The sequence below is a fragment of the Psammomys obesus genome, unplaced genomic scaffold (assembly GCF_907164565.1).
Source record: "Psammomys obesus unplaced genomic scaffold, mPsaObe1.curated_primary_1811, whole genome shotgun sequence".
Classification (NCBI taxonomy): Eukaryota; Metazoa; Chordata; class Mammalia; order Rodentia; family Muridae; genus Psammomys; species Psammomys obesus.
The window spans coordinates 2933240-2953815 of record NW_026596158.1 but is presented as its reverse complement, the minus strand read 5'-3'; the positions used below and the strand labels follow the sequence as shown (position 1 = coordinate 2953815).

The window sequence follows — 20576 nt, the reverse complement described above, 5'->3', positions numbered from 1 at the left end:
CCAGGTGCCCACAGAGGCCAAAAGAGGGCACCGGTTCCCCTGGAACTGGGGTTACAGACGGCATGAGCCCACCATGTACGCTGAGAATTGACCCAGGTTCCCCAGAAGAGCAGCCAGCGCCCTTAATCCCCGAACCTTCTCACCAGCCTCCAGCTTTATTCTCTTAAGCATATGCTAATTGCAGGAAGGAATTGGTTTCTCTAAAGGACTTTACTCACACTGACTCCCACTTCTCCCTCTTACTCTCTCCCCCCACTTTTCAGGTCCCCTTTCTTTTCCCAAGTAGTTTTCTTTTTACTTCTGCCTCTTCCCTTTTTAAGATTCCGGGGAAGACAGACAACGCACAGCAGTGTTTGTGTCTCTGTATCTGGCTCATTTCACTTAATGCAGTGGTTTCCAGCTTTGTCCATTTTCCTGCAAATGACAAGCGTGCAGTCTGCACAGGGCTTCTGCCCCACTGTGCCTGGCTGGTTCACCCCCGTGTGAACCTCTGTGGAGAGGCTTTGTGACTGGGGTTTGCATCTGTATATCATTTGACTGCTGTGACGCTTCTCACTCATTGAACAATAATACCAGCAGCCAATACCAGCCGTGATTTCTTTACTGCCATGGCTGTCTCTTGGTACCCAGGGGGATTGGTACCAGCACCATTCTTGATTTTTAGTGTTTTGAGACACAGCCTCACAAGGTAGCCTGTATTAGTGTGTGTGTGTGTGTGTGTGTGTGTGTGTGTGTGTGTGTACATGTGTACCTGTGGCAGTCAAAGGACAATCTAAGGTCCTCTTAACCTCTGAGCCATCTCTCTGAATTGAAAGAAAGAAAGAAAGAAAGAAAGAAAGAAAGAAAGAAAGAAAGAAAGAAAAGAAAAGAAAAGAAGCAAGGGCGAGAGAGATGGCTCAGAGGTTAGGAGCACTGGCTGTTCTTCCAAAGGTCCTGAGTTCAGTTCCCAGCAGCCACGTGGTGGCTCACAACCATCTACAGTGAGATCTGGTGCCCTCTTCCCGTGTGCAGGTGTCCATGCAGGCGGAATGCTGTATAAATAACAAATAAATAATCTTAAAAAAAAAAAAGACGGAAGGGCATGATTGCTCCTAGGTATGGTGGAGGTTTATTGTAGATAAACAGTAGACACAGCCAGAGAGGCAGGCTCATCTGGGAGAGTTCCCAGTGAGCATGACCCTGAGCCATGTGAGGAGATGGGGGAGAGGAGAGGAGCCAGGAGCCCAGGAAGGTAAAGGGTAGACCGGAAAGGATGGTCAAGCAAAATGGTTGGAGTATACAGGGAAGGGCAGCTGAGGGAATGGCAGCCCAGCCCGTGGGCTGGAAAGTTCAGGGTTCAGGGCTGGGTATGGCAGCCGAACCTTGAAACAGGTAGGGACTGAGGGGTGCTGGGAGAAGCAGGCCAGGTCGGCTTTGAGATGTTAAGCAGGCACCTCAGTCTACTGTCCCAGGTTCAAGACCTAACACCCTCCAAATGGAAATGCTGAAGTGGATTTGAAAAAATTTGATTTTCTTGCAGCTGAAGTCCTTGCTGGGGGATGTCAGCCGTTTGTCCTCTTAGGGCCCACCTAGACTGCAACACATACACACACACACACACACACACACACACACACCGACCTCTTATGTGTCAATCTTATTCTAAGATACCCATGTGGAGAGGCCAGGGAGAGAGCTGACGAGGTCGCCCAGACAAGCAGACACATGAATTCATTACTCTTCCTTATTCTAATTTAGGAAGAGTGAGATGGAGGTCTGGGTTTATAGCTGGGTGGTGGAGAAAGCGACCAGGCTTTCTCCGAGGCCTGGGTTTCATTTGCAGCATAAGCCCAGGGGGAAGGTATTTGCATAACGTATGGCAGCCATTTGCATTTCCTCCTGTAATTGCTTTTCCTTATTTGACTTGCAACAGTTTGTTGGAGATCAGCTGTGTGGAAAGACTGATCTTTCACCCTTCCCAGATCCCCGGCTGGCTGGCGCTGGGGTCTCAGCGGCTAGTGTGCCTGCAACACTGGAAGCCTTGAATTCCCCTGGAAAAAAACTTCTTTCCTCCCTCAGAAATGGCCTTTTTCTTTCCACACATCTTATACCGTTGGCGTTGGCGTTTGTGTTTGTTGTTGTTCCGAGTTGGTTTTATTCTTGGGTTTGGTTTTTCTGTGAGCCACATCGTGATACACTGTGGTTAAGTCTCCATAGCTTACGGAAGTTTCTGCTCTCTAAGGCTAAGGCTATCCTGCCAACCCTGTTTCTCAACCTATGCTGAACCTGTGAGCCTGTGATGTGCGCGCACCCCTCTGCCTGGCTCACCTCCTGAACCCGAGCTATATGATTACTCTTTTGCCTTATGAAAATGTGCCCTCCCTGATACCTTGATGACTCTGCGTTCACCTGCTGTGTTCTCACACTTACCTACCCCACAGGCAGCCCTGAGCCCTGAGCCCCGTGCCTCTGTCCAGATGCTAACAGTGCATGATCCTGACAGATTTTTTTCTGTCCACTCTAACCCTTCCCCATAAAAGGGACCTCAAAAGCCAGTGAGAGGCTGCTCTCTGAAATCGCTACTTTGGCAGAGGCATTTAACCAGACAGTTGTGGAATTGTTTCAATTCTAACAGTTTTTCTCCCCTTTCCTTTTCTTTTTCTCTTCTTTTCTTTTTTTTGAGACAAGGTAGCCTAGGCTGACCTCAAACTCAGAGATAGGCCTGATTTAACTTCCCAGTGATGAGATCAAAGGCATAGAGCATCATACCTGGCCTATTTATTTATGTATTTCAGACATGGTCTAATGTAGCCCAGGCTACCCTTGAGCTCACTACGCAGCCAAGGATTGCCTTGAATTCCGATCCTTGTTGGGTTTCAGTCAGACCTGGGACAGGTGGCTGAGGTGCCTATTTAACATACCAAAGCCGATCTGACCTCCAGGTTCTCCCAGCATCCCTCAGTCCCCACCTGGGCATACCCTGCCCTCTACCCTGAACTCTCCAGCCCAGGGGCAGGGCTTCCCCTCTCCCAGAGGAGCTTCACTATATAATCCAGACATTCTGGTTCTCTCTCTTTCTCTCTCTGCTTTTCTCATTTGTCTTTCCCTGTGCGTGCACATGCTCTCACCCCTCTGCATGGCAACTTCACTGACCCCCTCCTGTGTAGCTGGTGAACTTGCCCAGGGCTGTCCCCAATAAACCTGACTTTGGATAGTTTTACTCCGGCTTGAACTGGCTTGTTTTGTCGGTAGAGAAAATCTAGCAATCCTCCTACTCCTGAATGCTGGGATTACAAGTGTGAACACAGGCTTGGTTCATACTTTTTAAATTGTTTTTTGTGATCTCAGATTTGTCATCAGTGTTTTGTTGGGTTTGTTTGTTTGTTTGTTTTTGAGACAGGGTTTCTCTATGTAAAAGGTCTGGCTGTCCTGGAACTCTGTAGGCCAGGCTGGCCTCAAACTCACAGAGATTCACCTGCCTCTGCCTCTGCCTCTGCAGGTGTTGGAATTTAAGGTGTGTAGCACCATGCCAGGCTTCATCAGTGTTTTAAAATATTTTTTCCCCTTTTTAAGATTTACTTTTATTTTCAGCTGGGTGTGGTGGCAAACACCTCTAATCCCAGCACTCTGAGAGACAGAGGCAGGTGGGTCTCTGATTTCGAGGCCAGCCTGGTCTACAAAGCGAGTCCAGGATAGCCAAGGCTACACAGAGAAACCCTGTCTCGAAAAACCAAAAGAAGAAAAGAAAAGATCTACTTTAATTTCCAGTCACAGTAGGAGCGGGGAGGTTGTGCACATAGCTGCGGTGCACAGACTAGAGACTTCAGGTCCCGTCACATCCCAGGTCTGTCTTAGACAAGGTGGCTGTGAGTGAACCACCAAGCAGCCATCCTTCACGGCCGTGCTTTGCCTCAGCGATGGACTGTGCCCTGTAAGCTGAAATAAACTTTTTCTCCCCTAAGATGCTTCCGGTCAGAGTGTTTATCTCAGCAGCGGAAAATAAACAGAACAAGGACCAAGTTAAGAGTAGCTAGAGAGGCAGAGATGGTGCAAGCTGCCTGAAAACACGTGTCTGGGAGGTTAACTGGGATAAGGGTCATGTCACCCACTATGCTGACACCTGAAGCTCATCCCCCAGTGAGGGGCTGGGGTGTGGCTCAGTGGTAGAGTATCTGCCTAGAATCCCCCAGTGAGGGGCTGGGGTGCTGCTTAGTGGATGACTATTTGCCTAGCATGCATAAGACCCTGAGTCAAAGTCCCTGTCCCACAAAACAAACAAACAAAATCCATGAAGTAGAGAACATTTGCTGGGAAGAAGGAAGGAGGTTTTCAAGAACAATTTCTCTAGAAGAGGCGAGTTCTGCTATAATTTGCCTCTCGGACATCCAGGATCTAGTGGAACTCCTGGCTGGCTGGACCAGAGGCAGTGCTCACATCAGAGCCCTAACAGCGGGCCTCGGGGCCTCGGGGTCGGGCCTCACCATGGCTTTTGCAGAGATCTCTGACTGAGCCAAACACAAAGGCCCAAGCTTTAAATCTATGGCCCATTTCCAGCTCTTTACTATGAAATCTCAGAGCTCTTAATATATTGCCAACAATACGACTCCTCCCTTATTTCCCATTAAGACCATGGCACTGCGTGGGTTTTGGTAACCTCATTTCAGCAGTTATCACTTTTCTCACAAACTGAGCATTAGAAAAAAAAAAAAGGGAAGTGGGGACTGGAGAGGTGCTGCTCCCAAGAAGGGAACCCAGGTTCGGTTCCCATCGATCGCTCGGTGACTCACAGCTTTCTGTAACTCCAGTTCCAGGGGGCTTGATACCATTCTCTGACTACATGCGTGTGGCACAGCGCACACGTAGGCAAAACATCCACATACATAGAGAAGGAAAATAAAAATAAAGGTTGGAAGATGGAAGTGGTCTGGTCTGTGTTAGTCTCCGACGGGTACTGTTAGGGGGCATTGGTCACTCACTCTGGTGGGCACACTCGGAGCCTGCATCGGTCCTTAGGCTCCAAAGACTTACATAATACCTATGCTTATTGCCTCATTTCGTTTTTATTTTGCTTACATGCTCCCCTCCATGCCGTGTGTGTGTGTATGAGAGAGAGGGTACATAAGCAAAGATCAGTTTTTTCCTTCCACCCTGTGGGTTCTAGAGATTAAACTCAATTTTCCAGGCTTGGCGGCTGTAAGTGCAGGCACGGTAAAGACACACACACACACACACACACACACACACACACACACACACACCAACGCACACTGAAATGGCCACTCCTCTTTCTTAGAGTTGTGTCTGCTATGCTGCCAGCAAAAATCTGAAAGCCGCACACTCTTTTCCTCACTGATCCACCTCCATGACCTGAGTGCTGTGTTTATAAGAAGGGTCTCCTGTAACCAAGGATGGCTTTGAACTCCTGATCTTCCTGCTCTACCTCCCAAATGCTGCCGTGACAACTGTCCATCATGTCCATCTCCTACGCAGCTCTTCCGGGTTTTAAGAACAGGTTTGATGTTTTAAGTCACCTGGATTTCACTTTAATCAGTTCAATGTTGTATTAGTTGCCTCCTCATTGCTATGAAAAAAATACCTGACAAGGAGCAGCTTCAGGGAGGAAGGGTTTATTGTGGCTTACAGTTGGAAGGAGCACAGTCTACCATGGCAGGAAAGACAGGAGGCAGGAGAGATGGAAGGGTAGAGGAGAGAGGGCCAGTAGGGCCCATTGCATCACAGCTAGGAGGGCATTCCACATTCAAACCCCAACAGCCCTGGTGTGTCCAAACATTTCTAAATGGACACTCCACTCTCCCAACTCTCACTATCTCATCCCTGAATCTCGTGTTTAGGGAACCACCAGGGCATGAATCTGAGCAGGCACCAGAGCCTCCTCCCATCAGGCAAGCTCATGACGCTGGACCTTGTTCTCCAGGATCCCTAGTGCCTGCATTTGTCCAGCTCTGCATCTGAAGCTCTTTTCTTTCATGGGACAAGAAGGAAAAAGTCAGGAGAATTACTTGCGGCCCTGGGGCTTCATGCTCGAGACAGATGTGGGCTGCATTAGTGACATGACTTTTCATGTGGTCCTGGCTGCTCAGCTTCCTTTATTCCTTGGAAAATCTCCAAGCTGCTCAGTATCTTATCATTAAGGCCCTAAATAAGCCAAACTTGGCTTCAGTTGCTACAATTAAGAGCCAGAAGCGTAGGCCTGCTCCGCTATGATAAGCTAAGAAAGTCTGCAGAGAGTTACGCAGCCATTAGCGGTCGGAAAAACAAGACAGGATTTAAACAGCACCGGGATGCTGCTGCAAAGTGGCACAGCAGCTCTCGCAAGCAGTGTGACGTGTGAGGTGCAACTGTCGTGAGGCAGGAGGCTAAGCCCCCTTCCTCTCGTGTACATCAGTCCCGTTTATCCAATGCAACAATGTGGGATGGGGGGAGCATGGCAGGACAATGTGTGGTCTTTGTCCCCCACCCCAGGGGTAGGGGGGTTCCAAATGGGGATTTTGGAAGACAAAATAGGAGGGGGTTACAGGAGCAGACCCCAAGCCTAACAAGTTAGTCACATGACCTCCCGAAACAAAGACATGGTTGCCATTCCTGGACAGGCAGTACAGAACCATCTGCTCTTAAGGTGACAGGTTGGGCATAACCCAGTCCTCGAGAAACAGAGGTTTAGTCATTTCAAGGCCGGGGAGTTGGGGAGTGGGAGGGAATGGGTGGTGGGGAGACGGGGGTGGTGGTAAGGAGATGGGGGATGAGGGATGAGATGGGAGTGGGTAGATGGGGTGAGGTGGAGAGATGGGAGTGGGGTGATGGGGGTGGGGTGGGGAGATGGGGGATGAGGTGGGAGTGAGGAGATGGGGGTGAGGTGGGGAGATAGAGGTGGGGTTCCTGACACCTGAGCAGTTGTAATTTTCGTAGGAGTCTCACGCTTGGAGAAAGAAGAAGTTGGATGAAGTTTACTGCTGGCTGGGGGGAAAGCTTGTCTCCCCGAAAGGATTTCACACAGCTCTTACAGCTTGCCAGGGAACAGGGGAGGGGGAACCAGAGAGCAATGGGTCAGTGATAGACGAGACCACACTATGGACTAAGACTGCTTGGTAATACAGAACTCTGGCCCTCCATTTAAACCTAAAAATCTCATGTAGGACCCCAAGAACATAGACTTGGGCTCCAAGGGGCCTCCTTACTCATCTTCTCAACACAGCCACACTGAACAACTTCCTGCTTTTTGCTATTTCTTGTCGCTTTGACTAGTCATTGAGGAATAAGTGGTAGGGGTTCTAGTTTTCACCCTGAAAATCGACTTGACACAGATGTAGACACGTGGGAAGAGAAACCTCCATTGAGAAAATGCCCTCACAGGCCTGATGGCAAGTCCATGAGGACATTTTATTGATTAACAATTGACAGGAGAGGATCAGCCTACCGGGAGCGTACCACCCCTGGGTTCCGTCTCAGGGTGTTATGAGAAAGCTGACTTTCGTGGTAAGATATCACGGGGAGCAAAGCCAGTAAGCAGAAACCCCCATTTCCTCCGTGTCCCTCAGTTCCTGCCCCCAGGTTCCTGCCTTGAGGTCCTATCCTGACATCTCTCGGTGACAGACTGTGACGCAGAAGTGTAAGCCAAGTAAACCCTTTTCTCCTCAAGCTGCTTTTGGTCATTGTGCTTTTTTTTTTTTTTTTTTTTTTTTACAGCAACAGAAATCCTAACTAACATATTTAACTGTGGGTATTTTTCTTGCTCTTAACGTCATTGGCTGGTATGTGTGCTTCGATTTACTTAAAACAAAACAAACAAAAACAACAAAAAACACAACTTTGTCTGTGCGTATATGAGTATGTACATGCATGCAGGTTCCCCTCGGAGGCCAAAAGAGGGTGTTTGTTCCCTGCAGCTAGACTAACAGACCACTGAATGTCATGAGATACAGTCACTGGGAACTTAAACCTGTGTTCTTAATTTCTGAGCCATCTCGCATCTCCAGACCCTGGTAAGGGTTGAGGCATGTCTTATTAATGTGTATATGTAGCCTCAGAATTTTTTTTCCTAAAAAAGTACAAACAACAACAACAAAACAGATGCGCAGTGGAGGCGCACACCTTTAATCCCAGCCCTCAAAGAGGCAGAGGCAGGCAGATCTCTGTGAGTTCGAGGACAGCCTGGTCTACAAAGCAAGTTGCAGGGCAGCCAAAGCTACACAGAGAAACCCTGTCTCAAAAAAAAACAAAAACCAAACTGAAACTAAACAAAACAAGAACAATAAAAAACATATGTAGAACACACACGCACACACACATATATATACATATGAAATGTATGTGTATGAATGTCTGCCTGCATGTATGTATGTGTACCAGGTACATGGGTGGATACTCTTGAAGGCCGGAAGAGGGCATCAGATCCCCTGGTTCTGGAGTTACAAGTGCTTGTGAGCTGTCCTGTGGCCAAGGCAGACAACCTGGTTCTTCTGACCCCCCAGGAACAGACGGGCAGACATCGTCGGAGAGAACTGACTCCAGCGCGTTGACCTCTCACCTCCGCAGGCACACGTCCCCCACTCCCCAAATGAGATAAATACAGTTTCTTAAGCTCTGCAGGCTTGGTGGCTGAGCACTCTCCAAGTATTCAGGAGGCCCCAAGTTTGATTCCCAGGAATGAAAAAAATAAAGAAAAAACCCACATGTAAGGGTGGAGAAGTCTGTCTACAGAATGGCTTGCCCAGCTCCAGGAAGACATGGACACTGGACAGGGGCCAGCCACTGTCATCGATGGGGGAGGTTTCTTGGTCTTATCAGTCCAGGAGCTTGTAAAAAATAAAATAAAATAAAATAAAATAAAATAAAAAAAGGAGGCTTGATTTCCAAGCTGACCTGGAAATCAAGAAGAACCCCACCCACACCCCAACCTGGGTTTTTCCTCCTCCACCTGTACCTCCCAGCCCTTCCTGCTTTTCCAGGCTCACCACCTGGACCTGAGCAGACCAGAAACACTGGAACAGCAGCCAACGATACCAGGGTGCTGGACAGGGTGCAGAGGGAACCGCAGGGCTCTGAAGGTCATGGGAACTAGGAGGCTTGACCGCTGTCCCAGAGCTGAGACCCTCTGTTTCTGCTCTGTGGTCTTTCCTGTATAGACAACAGTGGGCAGAGAAGGAGGCAGAACTCGGGAGTGCGGGGGAGGGGCGTGCTTGTGGAACAGATTAGAGAGGGAGAGACAGGAGGAGTAAGATGGAAGCACTTGTGTTCTGCGAGGTAAGCTCTTTACCAGCTGGACCACACCTTCGGGGCCCGGCTCTCCTTCCAGCCTCCCCTCCTCCTCTTTAATGCAAAAATAAAGAAAACCCCACATGCAGGAGAAGTCTGTCACGAGCGCTTAATTATGCCGGAGGACTTTAACCAAGACGCCACAGAGGGCAGCAAGGTATCGATAAAAGCCAACACCAGAATGATTTTTGAGTGCTGCTTTAATCACACTAATCACACAGATATCTAAGAATTGCATAGCACATTATCCATCTTACGGGGAATATAACCTGGCTACAGGTACGGGCTCGGACACTTTGCCTCCGGCGTCCGGTGTCTTCTAGGCCCTGGAACTTCGTGGTTCCAGTCGGACCTCAGACGCATCTTCTGATGACTTGATGGGCCTCGGAGCTTCTCTGGTCCAGCTGGGCCTCGGATGAGAAGGAAGCTGCGGTTGCTTGGGAGCTGCCTTCCAGGGCCGGTCTGATAAGGTGGTCCTTTCGGAACCAGTTTGTTAAGGTGGTCCGGGCTTTTCAAACAGCCTTTTGGGAATTGGCTGGGTATTGGCGGTCTCTTGGCATACTCACCAAAGAGCCTGGCCTGCCACACCTGAGTGGGCTTGGGCTGCAGTTTTTATACATTTTTGGGGGGCCTCGCTTGGCTTATCGTTCTTTCGAACTCACACACATACACATACACACACACACACACACACACACACACACACATCAGCTGCCTTAAGAGGGTTCTTAGTTACTATTACTACAAATATCTTATCTATCCTTGACAGCTCTGCTGTCTTACAAGCTCTCAATGTCTTAGGGGCGTTGCCCAGTCACTGTCACCAAAAATGTCTCTTATCTTTGCTCCTGACAGCTCTGCTGTCTTACAGGCTCATTACAAGTCCGTCCACTGAATGGCTCCCAGCCGCTACAGGGAAGGTGCGCACAGGGCCGGGACCTGTCGTAGAGGTCGGACAAGTGTAGTGTTAGCCAAAAGACACAGAGAAGGGCTGGAGAGATGGCTTAGTGATTAAGAGCACGTGCTGTTCTTCCAAAGGACGAGGGTTCAATTCCCAGCAGGCACATGGTGGCTCACAGCTAGGGACCTGACACCATCTTAGAGGAACTTCCTAAGTTATTAGGCCTTTCCCGAGAAGATGAGAGCTCAGACAGTGGAGCAGGAAGGCATTTGAAAAGGTGCATGTTCAAAAGCCATCAGTGGACGAGACGTGGTGGAGGCAGGGGGGTAAGGACTTCAAGATGGTCCTCAGGAACATACTGAGCTGAAGGCCAGTCTGGGCTGGCTTCTCCTCTCCCTCAACTGAATAATCTAAGGGATTTTCAGGGAAATCTGAGAAAGCTGTGGCCGGTGCTACTTCCCAAAACTCATAGAGGACACAAGCCCAGACCACTGGGCTCAACAGGATGTAGAATGACTGTAGATTCCTCAGCCTGTCTATGCGGAACTGGTGGTTCAGAGTCTTTGTCAGGGCTGTCTGGACCTCCCGGACCGAGAACCTGAAAGGGTTAGGCTAACTTTGTAACCTATATGTCTTCTAAAGCCTATAGTTTTGAGTTTTAAGTCCAGGTTAAGCTAAAGCCTCTTGGTACCTTTCCAGAGAATGGAGGAATGTGACCCTATCTGTGAGGACAGATATAAAAAAAGCCAACAAGCAATGACCTTCACTCAGCAAAAGAAGGACCAGACCCTTGTCTTTGAGATAGTGTTTCTTAACAATGAACCTAGACTTCTTCTGAGTAGCTTTTGACCTCCAGCCAAAAGTCTGTAGCCCCTAATCTTCAAGGATGAGCTAACCACCCCCACCTTCAATTGCAGCTGCATCCACACTTGGCAGGACTGGCCAAGCTTGAGCACCTAAGACTAACCAATTATCTTACTTTATAGCTTCCTCATCCAATCCTAAATTGCCAAGACTGCAACTTCAAATTTCCCGCAATTTTTCTTTAAAAAACCTAAAGGCCTTTGTCTCCCGGGGCCACTCTTTGCTGACCGGCAGGGGTGACCCCATTGTGCAATGGTTAATAAACCTCTTGCTTTTGCAACGAGTCTTGGTCTGGGGGAGTTTCTGGGAAGGGCGCAATCTTGAACTCCTGAGCTGTGAGACTCCAGGTCTTACAAACCGACCGCCTCAGATTGTATGACATGTACCTGCTGCCTTTGGAATAGCAGGTGATGCAAACCGGGGGCTTGACCCTGCTCAGACTGGAGCATGGTGCTGAGGGAAGAGAGGAAGCTGCTGTGCTGTTGGTGGCAGGGGTGGGGGGGGCAGCTGCGACAAAGAAGGGAAGAGAGGGTGATGCTCGCATGGAACAGAGAAGGACAGGAGGCTGGAAGGAGACGCAGGGCCCTGAGGGTGTGGCTCAGTTGGTAGAGTGCTTGCCTAGCATGTAGAAGCCCTGGGTTTCAGGTCCTACCAAAGTGGATCTGGCCTCCCAGGTTCTCCCAGCATCCCTTGGTCCCTACTGCTGCGGGTGTGGCTGACACACCCCGCCCTCTACCCTTAACTTTTCAGCCCAGGGACAGGACTTCCCTATAAAACCCAGATATTTTGGCTAACACCCCCTCTCTTCCCTCTCTCTTCCTCCTTCCTGTATTTCCTCTCTGTCTTCTCTCTTTCGTTTCTCTCCTCTTTTTTTCTCTCTCCCACTCCCCCTACACACAGCTGACAGCTGCTTCCAGTAAACCTGCATTCATATACTTTAACTTCTCTTGTGCATTATTAGCTCATATCGTGGCTCCAGAAGATTCATCACCCAGTATTACACACACCTGGCATTCAGTCACATGTAACCACAACACTTGTGGAAGTTGTTGTGGAGTAGTTTCCCTCAGGAATAAAACATTGCCCTTGAAGGGAAACTTCTTACGACAGGATATCAAAGGGAAGTGAAAAACAGGGTATTTTAGGACAGGATGTTTACAAAGAAGTAAAACAACAGGATGTTCTAAAAGGGTTAAACAATGCACCCGGTTGGGAAGCTAATTAAGACGGGAAGTAAACAACTCAGCTTCAGGAAGTCCCTAAAACTGACCAGATTCATTAGGTGCTTGCCTCCTTGCAAGAGTATATAAGCAGTTAAAACTGCTTGCTTGAGAGTCATTTTCAGACAAGCCCTGCTGCAAATAAGCCTCTGACACAAATCAAATGTTCTCAAGAAGCACAGACCAGCCGTGGTGGTTGAACGGGAATGGCCCCCGTTGCCTCATGAGTAGGCATACATTTATTTTGTATTTACTTTTTAGCTATTTTATTGGGTTCTTATTCCTTCCATCCTTCTCTACCCCAATCCCTTCCAATTCTCCAGCACTAGGTAGGCAAGAAAGAGGGGAAAGAAGGCATAGACCATTTTTCAGACAACTTCTTGCTTATTAGGGTTGTTGGGTTCCTTGGAGCAAGTCCAATCTTCATGATCCAGCAAACCCAACAACAGCAAAAGCAGCAGCAGGAATCATCAACAGCAGGGCTAACAGCAGAGGGAGCAGGAGCTGCTGCAGGCCCTCTTGAAGCTCTCCCATTTATACTTTCTCTGGAGTCCCCGGAATTAAGAAATCTGCAGCTGGCAAAAACCACGCCCCTCTCAGAACATGAGACATAGTTAATGGCTGTGGACAATCTGAAGCAGCTCCAGAAACATTCACGTAAAATAACTTTTTTTTTTTTTTTAAAGACTGAAATTCTCATTATACTCACGTATTTAAGTGCTTAGTCATGATGCGTTATTTGAGAAGGATTAGGAGGTGTGGCCTGGTTGGAATAGGTATGTCTCTGTTGGAGAAGTGTGTCTTGCTTCCTTTTCATAGAGTTGCCATGGTCAAGGTGTCTCTTCACAGAAACAGGGCAGTGATAGGACACCAGCCAGGCAATTAACCCGGTCACTGAAAGGACACGCTGCAGCGTGTTGAACTCCTTCAGGCTTTGCAATGAGCTCCAAGTCCCGGTGTTTGTGAGCTGTCACCGTGCTGGGGCTTTGGCGAGGCAGCTGTCTCCAAGTCGTTTCTGCTCCTCTAAGCAACCCCTCACCCATACTACCCTGTCACCACATAAAACTCATTGATTCACAAGGTTGACCTTCAGTCATCAGTTCTCTGGGGTGAGCAGGAATTTGCTCCAATCTCCCCAGGAATAGTGTCACACAGCTTAAGTGCAGAGCCATCTTCTGTCACACATTGGAGGCCAGCCTTGGCTACAGGAGACCCTGCTTAAAAAAGAAAAAGAAAAGTGCCATGCCTTTAATCCCAGTATTTGAGAGGCAGAGACAGAGGCAGAGGCAGGCAGATCTCTTAAGTGTGAGTCAGTTCCAGGACAGCCTGGGCTACACAGAGAAACCCTGGCTTAAAAAGAAAGAAGGAGCACGTGCCTTTAATCCCAGCACTCAGGAGGCAGAGACAGGTGGATCTCTGAGTTCGAGGCCAGCCTGGTCAATGAGAATCGTAGAGGGCAGTGCAGTGCCCTGAGAAAGCCAGGCAGGCTGGGCTCCTCTGAGGAGAGCCCACAGGATACCCAGTGTGGTGGGGAATGCTTGTAACTCCCTGGGCCACTGAGCTAGGAGAATCACCCTGTGCCATGAAGGCAGAGGGGAGGGTACTCCCTGGGAAGACCTAACTGATGGCTGTTCATGTCTGTGACAAGCGCCGTGCCCTTTGACCTTCCCCCGAATGGACTGTCAAAAAAAAGCCCTTCTGCCTTGGTTAGTCGTATGTTAACTTAGCATACACTAGAGGCTCTCGACTGAGAAAACGCCTCTACCAGACTGACTTGTAGACAGGTGTGTAATGAAGCCCACTGTGGGAGGTGGCACCCGTGGGCTGGTGGTCCTGGGTGGTGTATTTAAGCCTCCTGAGCAAGCCATGGGAAAAAGCCAGTTAGCAGCCTCCTCCACGGTTTCTCCGTCGGCGCCTGCCTCAAGGCTCCTTCCATGAGTTCCCGGCCTGACCTCCCTCAACGATGGACAGTTACTTGGAAGTGTGCGATGAACTAAGCCCTTTTCCTCCCAAGTTGCTTAGTCATGGTGTCTGAGCGTAAGGAATGGAAGCCCTAACTGAGCACCCCAATTCAGAGAAGTATCAAATCCCCCTGAACATCATTCTTGGGGACAATCTGTCATAGCGCACGTCACGTCAGAGCACAGAGCATGGGGCGTGAGCAGCAATGGCGGCCGTGAGGCTGCCTGACCTGACCGAAACACAGCCGTCCTCAGGGAGACCCGTGGGCACTGGGCATCCAGAGGTTAGCAAGGTTCCTGGTCACGTGGGAAGGATCCGTCTTTGCCAGAGTAAAGCAAACAAAGAAATGAGTTGATTCAGGCAGACGGCACGAACAGACTCTGCTATCTCTGTCCCCGGATGGCTCTTTAGAGACATCAGAACCCTGTGGGGACTCAGGACGTGGCTGATGGCTGGAGCTCCCGCTTTACTTTGGATGGACCATGAAGACAAGGGCTGTCCTAGGACTGGCCCAGGAACTCTGGAAACCACCTGAGACAAGCGACAGGGCCCTGTTATGTAGCCCAGGCTGGCTTCGAACTCTGCACCCTCCTGCCGCACACCCCTGGGATTATAGATGTGTGCTGTAATGCCTAACTTCTCTTCCTGATTTAGGCATCTGGAGACCCCAGCCCAGGGCAACGTCTCCGACCCCACAGTCACACCTCTGCGTCTATGACGCTTGCCTCCGTGGCCCAGGGCGCCTACCTGGACCAGCACCGAAACTCACAGCAGGTTCACCCTCTGCCACCACCACAAAGCAAGGGGCGCTACTGCTTTGATTCTGGAGCTCCTGGCTCCTATGTCACACTGCCTCGGTCGTTCGAGTTCCTACCCTAAGACATAAATGGTGCCGTGCCTCCATTATGGCAGCTAGGGTGGCCCCTGACACAAAGATCAGATCTAACTTCGTGTCTCTGAGGTAAAAGTGACGGCTGCTTCTGGAACTCGATTTGAATCACATCTACTCAATACCAGGCAAGACTCCCGGGGCCATGGAACCCGAGTGCCCACGGCTGTCTGCCCTGCTCAGTGCAAGCAGTTTCTTCCCCATTTGCTGAGCGTTTCCCCTGTGAGTTCCATGACCCAGAAAGCAATGTCTTGCTGTAGGTGCTGTAGTACCACCACAGAGGGAGGCAGGAGGGGACAGGATGCCTTCCTGCTCCTCTAGGCTTGCTTTCCAAAAATTAAATATTCTCATGAATATTTGTGGGGGATCATTAACACAAAACAGCACTTAGGAGCAGGCAACAGCAGGTCTCTCTGCTCTCCTGTAGGATAGTTTGAATCTGAACGGTCTCCAGCAGGCTTCTGCTTTGAATGCTCAGTCCCCAGCTGACTGAGGACTGTTTTGAAGGCTATGGAGACTTTAAAAGGTCAGGCCTGGTTGGCATAAGTTACTAGGGAAAGGCTTTTGGAAGTTTTAAACCCGCTGCCCCCTATCTGGTTTCTGCTTTCTAGTCGGAGGGCAGTGAGGGCCTGGGGTATGGCTCGGTGGTAGAGCCCCTGCCTAGAATCCTTCAGTGAGGGGCTGGGGTGTGGCTCAGTGGTAGAGCCCCTGCCTAGAATATCTCAGTGAAGGGCTGGGGGCATGGCTAGAATTAAAGAGAGGAAAAAAGGGAGAAAGGGAGGTAGAAAAAGGAAGAAAGAGGAAGGAATAGAAAAGAGAGCAACATGTTCTTTTTGTCTTTGTTTTCTCACATGTGTGTTTTTGAGGGTGTTTTAAAAATGTGTGGCAGTGTTTGTCCTCATATAGATATATACAGCATGTATATTTAGTGTACTCTGGAGTTACAGTGTCAACTGCCATGCCACACAGGAGCTGGGAACGGACCTCAGGTCCTCTGCAAGAGCAGCCTTAACCCCTGAGCCATCCCTCCGGCTCTCAGGACTTGTGAGGATCTCCTAACTTGCTGCTGACTAAGCAGGTCACAATTGGAACTGGAGGAAACAAGGAGGGAGAAGGAACGTTGCGGGGGGGTGTGCCTCTCTCTCTTCTGCGGGCGGCCACAGCGACACCCCACTTGAGTGAGCCTCACCATCTCTCATCTGTAGCCCGGGCCAGCCTCAGTCTGTAGAGCCCTGAACCCAGCGCTCCTCTCGAGGGGACTGCCTGGCAGGCTTGAGGGAAGGACCCACCAGGTGCCCAGACCCCGATGCTTCATAGCTTGGGCCTCACTGGCCCGCCCTGGACGGCCAGTGCTGTCACAGTTCCCATGCTCGCTTGCAGAAGGAAAGGAAAGTTCATAGAACCTGATCTGACCCGGAGTTCCCAGTGCAGAGACTTGGACGGCAGCCCGAAGCTGCCTGGCCGTCCAAGAGATGCAGGCTAACGAGGGAAAGCCGGTCTGTCTCAGCCTCGAGGCCGAAGGAAACTGGTTGGGGTGGACGCCACAAGGAAGTCAAGACAACAGAGGAATCAACTGAAGCCGGGAGCCTCATTCTGAGAATGGGCGACCTTCTAGACATCAAGGAAGGACCGGGTCAGAAAACAGAAGAGAATCTGACAGGGGTGGGGGCAGGGGGTAGGGGGGACAGGTGGGGGGATGGGAGAGGTGGGAGGAATGGGAGGGTGGTGGGAGGGAGGACCGGGAGGGAGGACCGGGAGGGTGGAGGGCAGTGTCTAAGGGTTGGTGGTGGGAGGGGAGGCAGGAAGCAGGGACAGAAAAATCTGTGGAAGTCGGAACAGATCAGCTCTCCAGGGAGAGGAGAGCGCCGCTGCCCTCCCCCTTTGAATTTGAGAGGAAACTGCTCAATTACGGACCTGCCTCTCTCTCTGGTCACGTGACCTCTGCTAGTATAACAGCTTCCCACCAGCCAGGTTCCTTATAATTTTTGGCTCCCCGCCCCCTCCTCCCTTTTCTGTATGAAACGGGCTGCAGCATTGCTAAAAGTCCCCTGGCCTCTTGCACCAGGAACCCCCAAGAAACCTTCTGTCGGAAGCCAGGCAAGGCAGGGCACTCAGGGCAAGACCCTGGGGCTTGGATTCGAGGAGCAGGTGGGGGGGGGGGGAAGAGGGTGAGGCTGGAGGATGCCTGCCAGAGCAAAAAAAGCAAAGATCAGACCCAGTGACTGTGTGTGTGAGATGGGTGTGTGTGTGTGTGTGTGTGTGTGTGTGAGAGAGAGAGAGAGAGAGAGACAGAGGTGGGTGGGTGGGTGTGTGTGAGAGGGTGGGGGTGGGGGGTGTTTGTGTGTGTGTGTGAACCACAGACTGAGAATGAATAATCGGGGTGAGAGAGATGGTGAGGTAGCAGCAAGGGTTATAACCAAGTGGAAACAGAGTCAGCTCACTTAGAGGAGGAGGTGTCCTGTATACAGTCAAAACACCAGGCTTAGGCCACCTGAACCCTCTGGGCTTCCAGGACCGTGGGTCTGAAATTTTGGGGGGCCAGACCACAGAGCAAGGAGCCAGCTTAGTCTTTCTCCTTGTCTGCCTTAGCCCCCCCTTTTTGGAAGGATCCACAGGGCTGGACCAGAGCGGAAGCAGGTGGAAGAACCCTGTGGTCAGCCCAAGGAGGTAAGCTGCTGGCCTGGGGGAGGGGTAGAGGTAGAGGCCGGGCACCTGAAGCGGAGGAGAGGCAGCCCAGGGCTGGCAGGGCATGCCTTCTGGAAGTTTCCTTTTTTCTCCCAAGACACACCTTTTCTCCCAAGACACACCTTCCCAGCCTCTATGGCTGCCTTCCTCTCCCACCAGGCTTTGGCTCCCGGCCCCCGCCACCACTGAGCCCTGGGAACTGATCACTTCCTATTAACTTAACTAGGAAGAGGGCCCTGGAAAGCCGAGGGGGAATTCCCCTGGGAAGCGAGTTGGTCTCCCCCAGGAGACACAGGATGGCAAACGTAATAACTGTGGCTTAATATCCCGCCCAAGGCTAAGTCAATAATTGCTCTGGGCAGTTCTGGCAGGTGGCTTGGGCGAGCGGCTGAGGAGCAGACAGCTTTGGTCTGGGGACAGGACAGCGCCAGAGAGGATGTGAGCCGCCGGGAGCCCTGCGGAAGGAGGGTCTGGAGGCTGTGAGTTAAGGGGGGGTGGGGCTCCTGACCCGACCCTTCTCCCCCACCTTCCAGGATGACCCCAGACTGGCACAGCTCCTTGATCCTCACGGCCTACATCCTTATCTTCCTCACTGGGCTCCCCGCCAACCTGCTGGCCCTGCGGGCCTTCGTGAGCCGGGTCCGCCAGCCCCAGCCCGCCCCGGTGCACGTCCTCCTGCTCAACCTGACCCTGGCGGACCTGCTCCTGTTGCTGCTGCTGCCCTTCCGGATCGTGGAGGCGGCGTCCAACTTCCGCTGGTACCTCCCGAAGATCGTGTGCGCGCTCACGGGCTTCGGCTTCTACAGCAGCATTTACTGCAGCACGTGGCTGCTGGCGGGCATCAGCGTGGAGCGCTACCTGGGAGTGGCCTTCCCCGTGCAGTACAAGCTGTCCCGCCGGCCGCTGTACGGGGTGGTGGCCGCGCTGGTGGCCTGGGTCCTGTCCTTCGGCCACGGCACCATCGTCATCGTGGTCCAGTACCTGAACTCCACCGAGCAGGGCGTCTCCGCCAATCAGATAACCTGCTACGAAAACTTCACTCAGGAGCAGCTGGACGTGGTGCTGCCCGTGCGGCTGGAGCTGTGCCTGGTCCTCTTCCTCGTCCCCCTGGCCGTCACCATCTTCTGCTACTGGCGCTTCGTGTGGATCATGCTCACGCAGCCCCACGTCGGGGCGCAGAGGCGACGCCGGGCGGTGGGCCTGGCCGTGGTGACGCTTCTCAATTTCCTGGTGTGCTTCGGGCCTTACAACATGTCTCACCTGGTGGGTTTCTTCATGAGGCAGAGCCCCTCGTGGCGGGTGGAGGCCGTGGTGTTCAGCTCCCTCAACGCCAGCCTGGACCCGCTGCTCTTCTACTTCTCTTCCTCCGTGGTGCGCAGGGCTTTTGGGCAAAGCGTGCTGCTCTTCCGCAATCCCGGCTCCACGGTGCTGGGCAGAGGGACCAAGGAGACCTCGGTGGAGGGGACCAGGATGGACAGGGGTGGGAGTCAGGCGGAGGGGGTGCAGAGCTCAGACGTCATCACCGAGTAGAGAGCTCCCCGGGTCTTCCTGAGCATCCGGGTCACCCAGAAGTTGGGCCGTCTAGCAGAGCACCTGGGACTTCGTAAAAGAGAAAAGATTAAAAAAAAGAAGAAAACAAAAAGGAGAGCTACCCACCCGCTTGACATCACTGCGTGACTGGATTTTCCTGCCCAGAGAAGAGCTGCAGCCTTAAAACACAGAAGGGCCAGGGGCCCGCAAGCCAGGTGGTTCACGGGTGAGCAGTTTTTAAAGTAATTTTCCTCCAAGCTTGGAAACATCACTTGGAGACAGAGGTCTGGCTGGGGATTCTGGAAGGAAGCCGATGAGAAAAGACTAGGGGGACCTGTGGGGAGAAGAGAAGTCTCAGGAAAGCTCTCAGCCACGGGACTATCCGGGAGGACGGGGGCTCCTTCTGTGGTGGTCTTGGTCTTTGTGTACCCGTTTGAGCTGTCCCCTTTGTAAATGCCCTCAAGCCTATTTTCCCCGTTTTGGTTTTGCCTCCGCTGTTAAGCTGGGGGCGGGGTTGCGCGTTTATCCTCCCCCAACCCAGGCGAGGATGTGTCTTGGTACCAGTCTGTCTGACTCTGACACTGACCTGCGTGGGAGGACAGGAAGGAAAAAATAATACCTGGTTTGGCAGGTTAAAAATAAAAATGATGAAAGTGTGAAGCAAATGTTCATGGGTTTTGGCAAACGCCTTCATGACCCAGGAAGCAAGGGATGGAGGCCCCAATACAACAGCAGAGGGAGAAAAGGTAGGGTAGAGACCCCCCCCCCCAAAAAAAAACACTTTCAAATGATGATGTTGTGGGGGCAAAGGGAGTAAGGGTGCTGATGTGGTCCTGTGGGGTGTGGGTGAGTCCCACCTGGGGCTGCTGACCCAGCAGGCGGCTTAGGACCTGCTCCTCCCTGCTCGGAAGGCCCCAGTTTTATTGTGTCAAGCCCACCTCCCTCAGAAATCAGATCACAGCATGCCTCTGCCTGCCCTGGGCTCCTCTCCCTTCCTGGATATCTTTTTCCACCAGCCTAACTCATTTCTCCGCAAGGACCTGAGTGACCTTCCTTCCCGGTGTGATTAGCTCTCTCTGCTGGGGCAGAGACAGGGCCAGCCAGACGGGAAAACCCTGTCTTTAAAAAAGCAAGTTAAAAACTTAGAAACACTAGAAAAATTGTTTTGAGACGGGCTCCCATAGGTAGCTGAGGCTGGCTTTGAACTCCCTACAAAGCCAAGAGTGATCTTGAGCTCCTCATCCTCCTGCCTCCACCCCCTCCCCAAGTATGG

The 20576-nt window shown here is 51.4% G+C and overlaps 1 protein-coding gene across 2 annotated transcripts in view; it reads left to right on the top strand.

Moving 5' to 3' along the window:
- The window catches only part of Ffar2 (free fatty acid receptor 2), a 30213-nt gene extending 10250 nt beyond the window's left edge, over positions 1–19963 (top strand). Inside the window, exons 2-4 of one of the 2 annotated variants that reach the window (XM_055594677.1) lie at positions 17678–17755; positions 18136–18211; positions 18307–19963. In XM_055594677.1, coding sequence (XP_055450652.1) covers positions 18210–18211; positions 18307–19303 — 999 coding nt within the window. In that variant the 5' untranslated portion in view covers positions 17678–17755; positions 18136–18209 and the 3' untranslated portion in view covers positions 19304–19963. Of the gene's footprint in view, positions 1–17658; positions 17756–18135; positions 18212–18306 lie in introns of those variants that run through there. The other variant, XM_055594678.1, reaches the window with a different exon arrangement.
- The last annotated feature ends 613 nt before the right edge of the window (positions 19964–20576 follow it).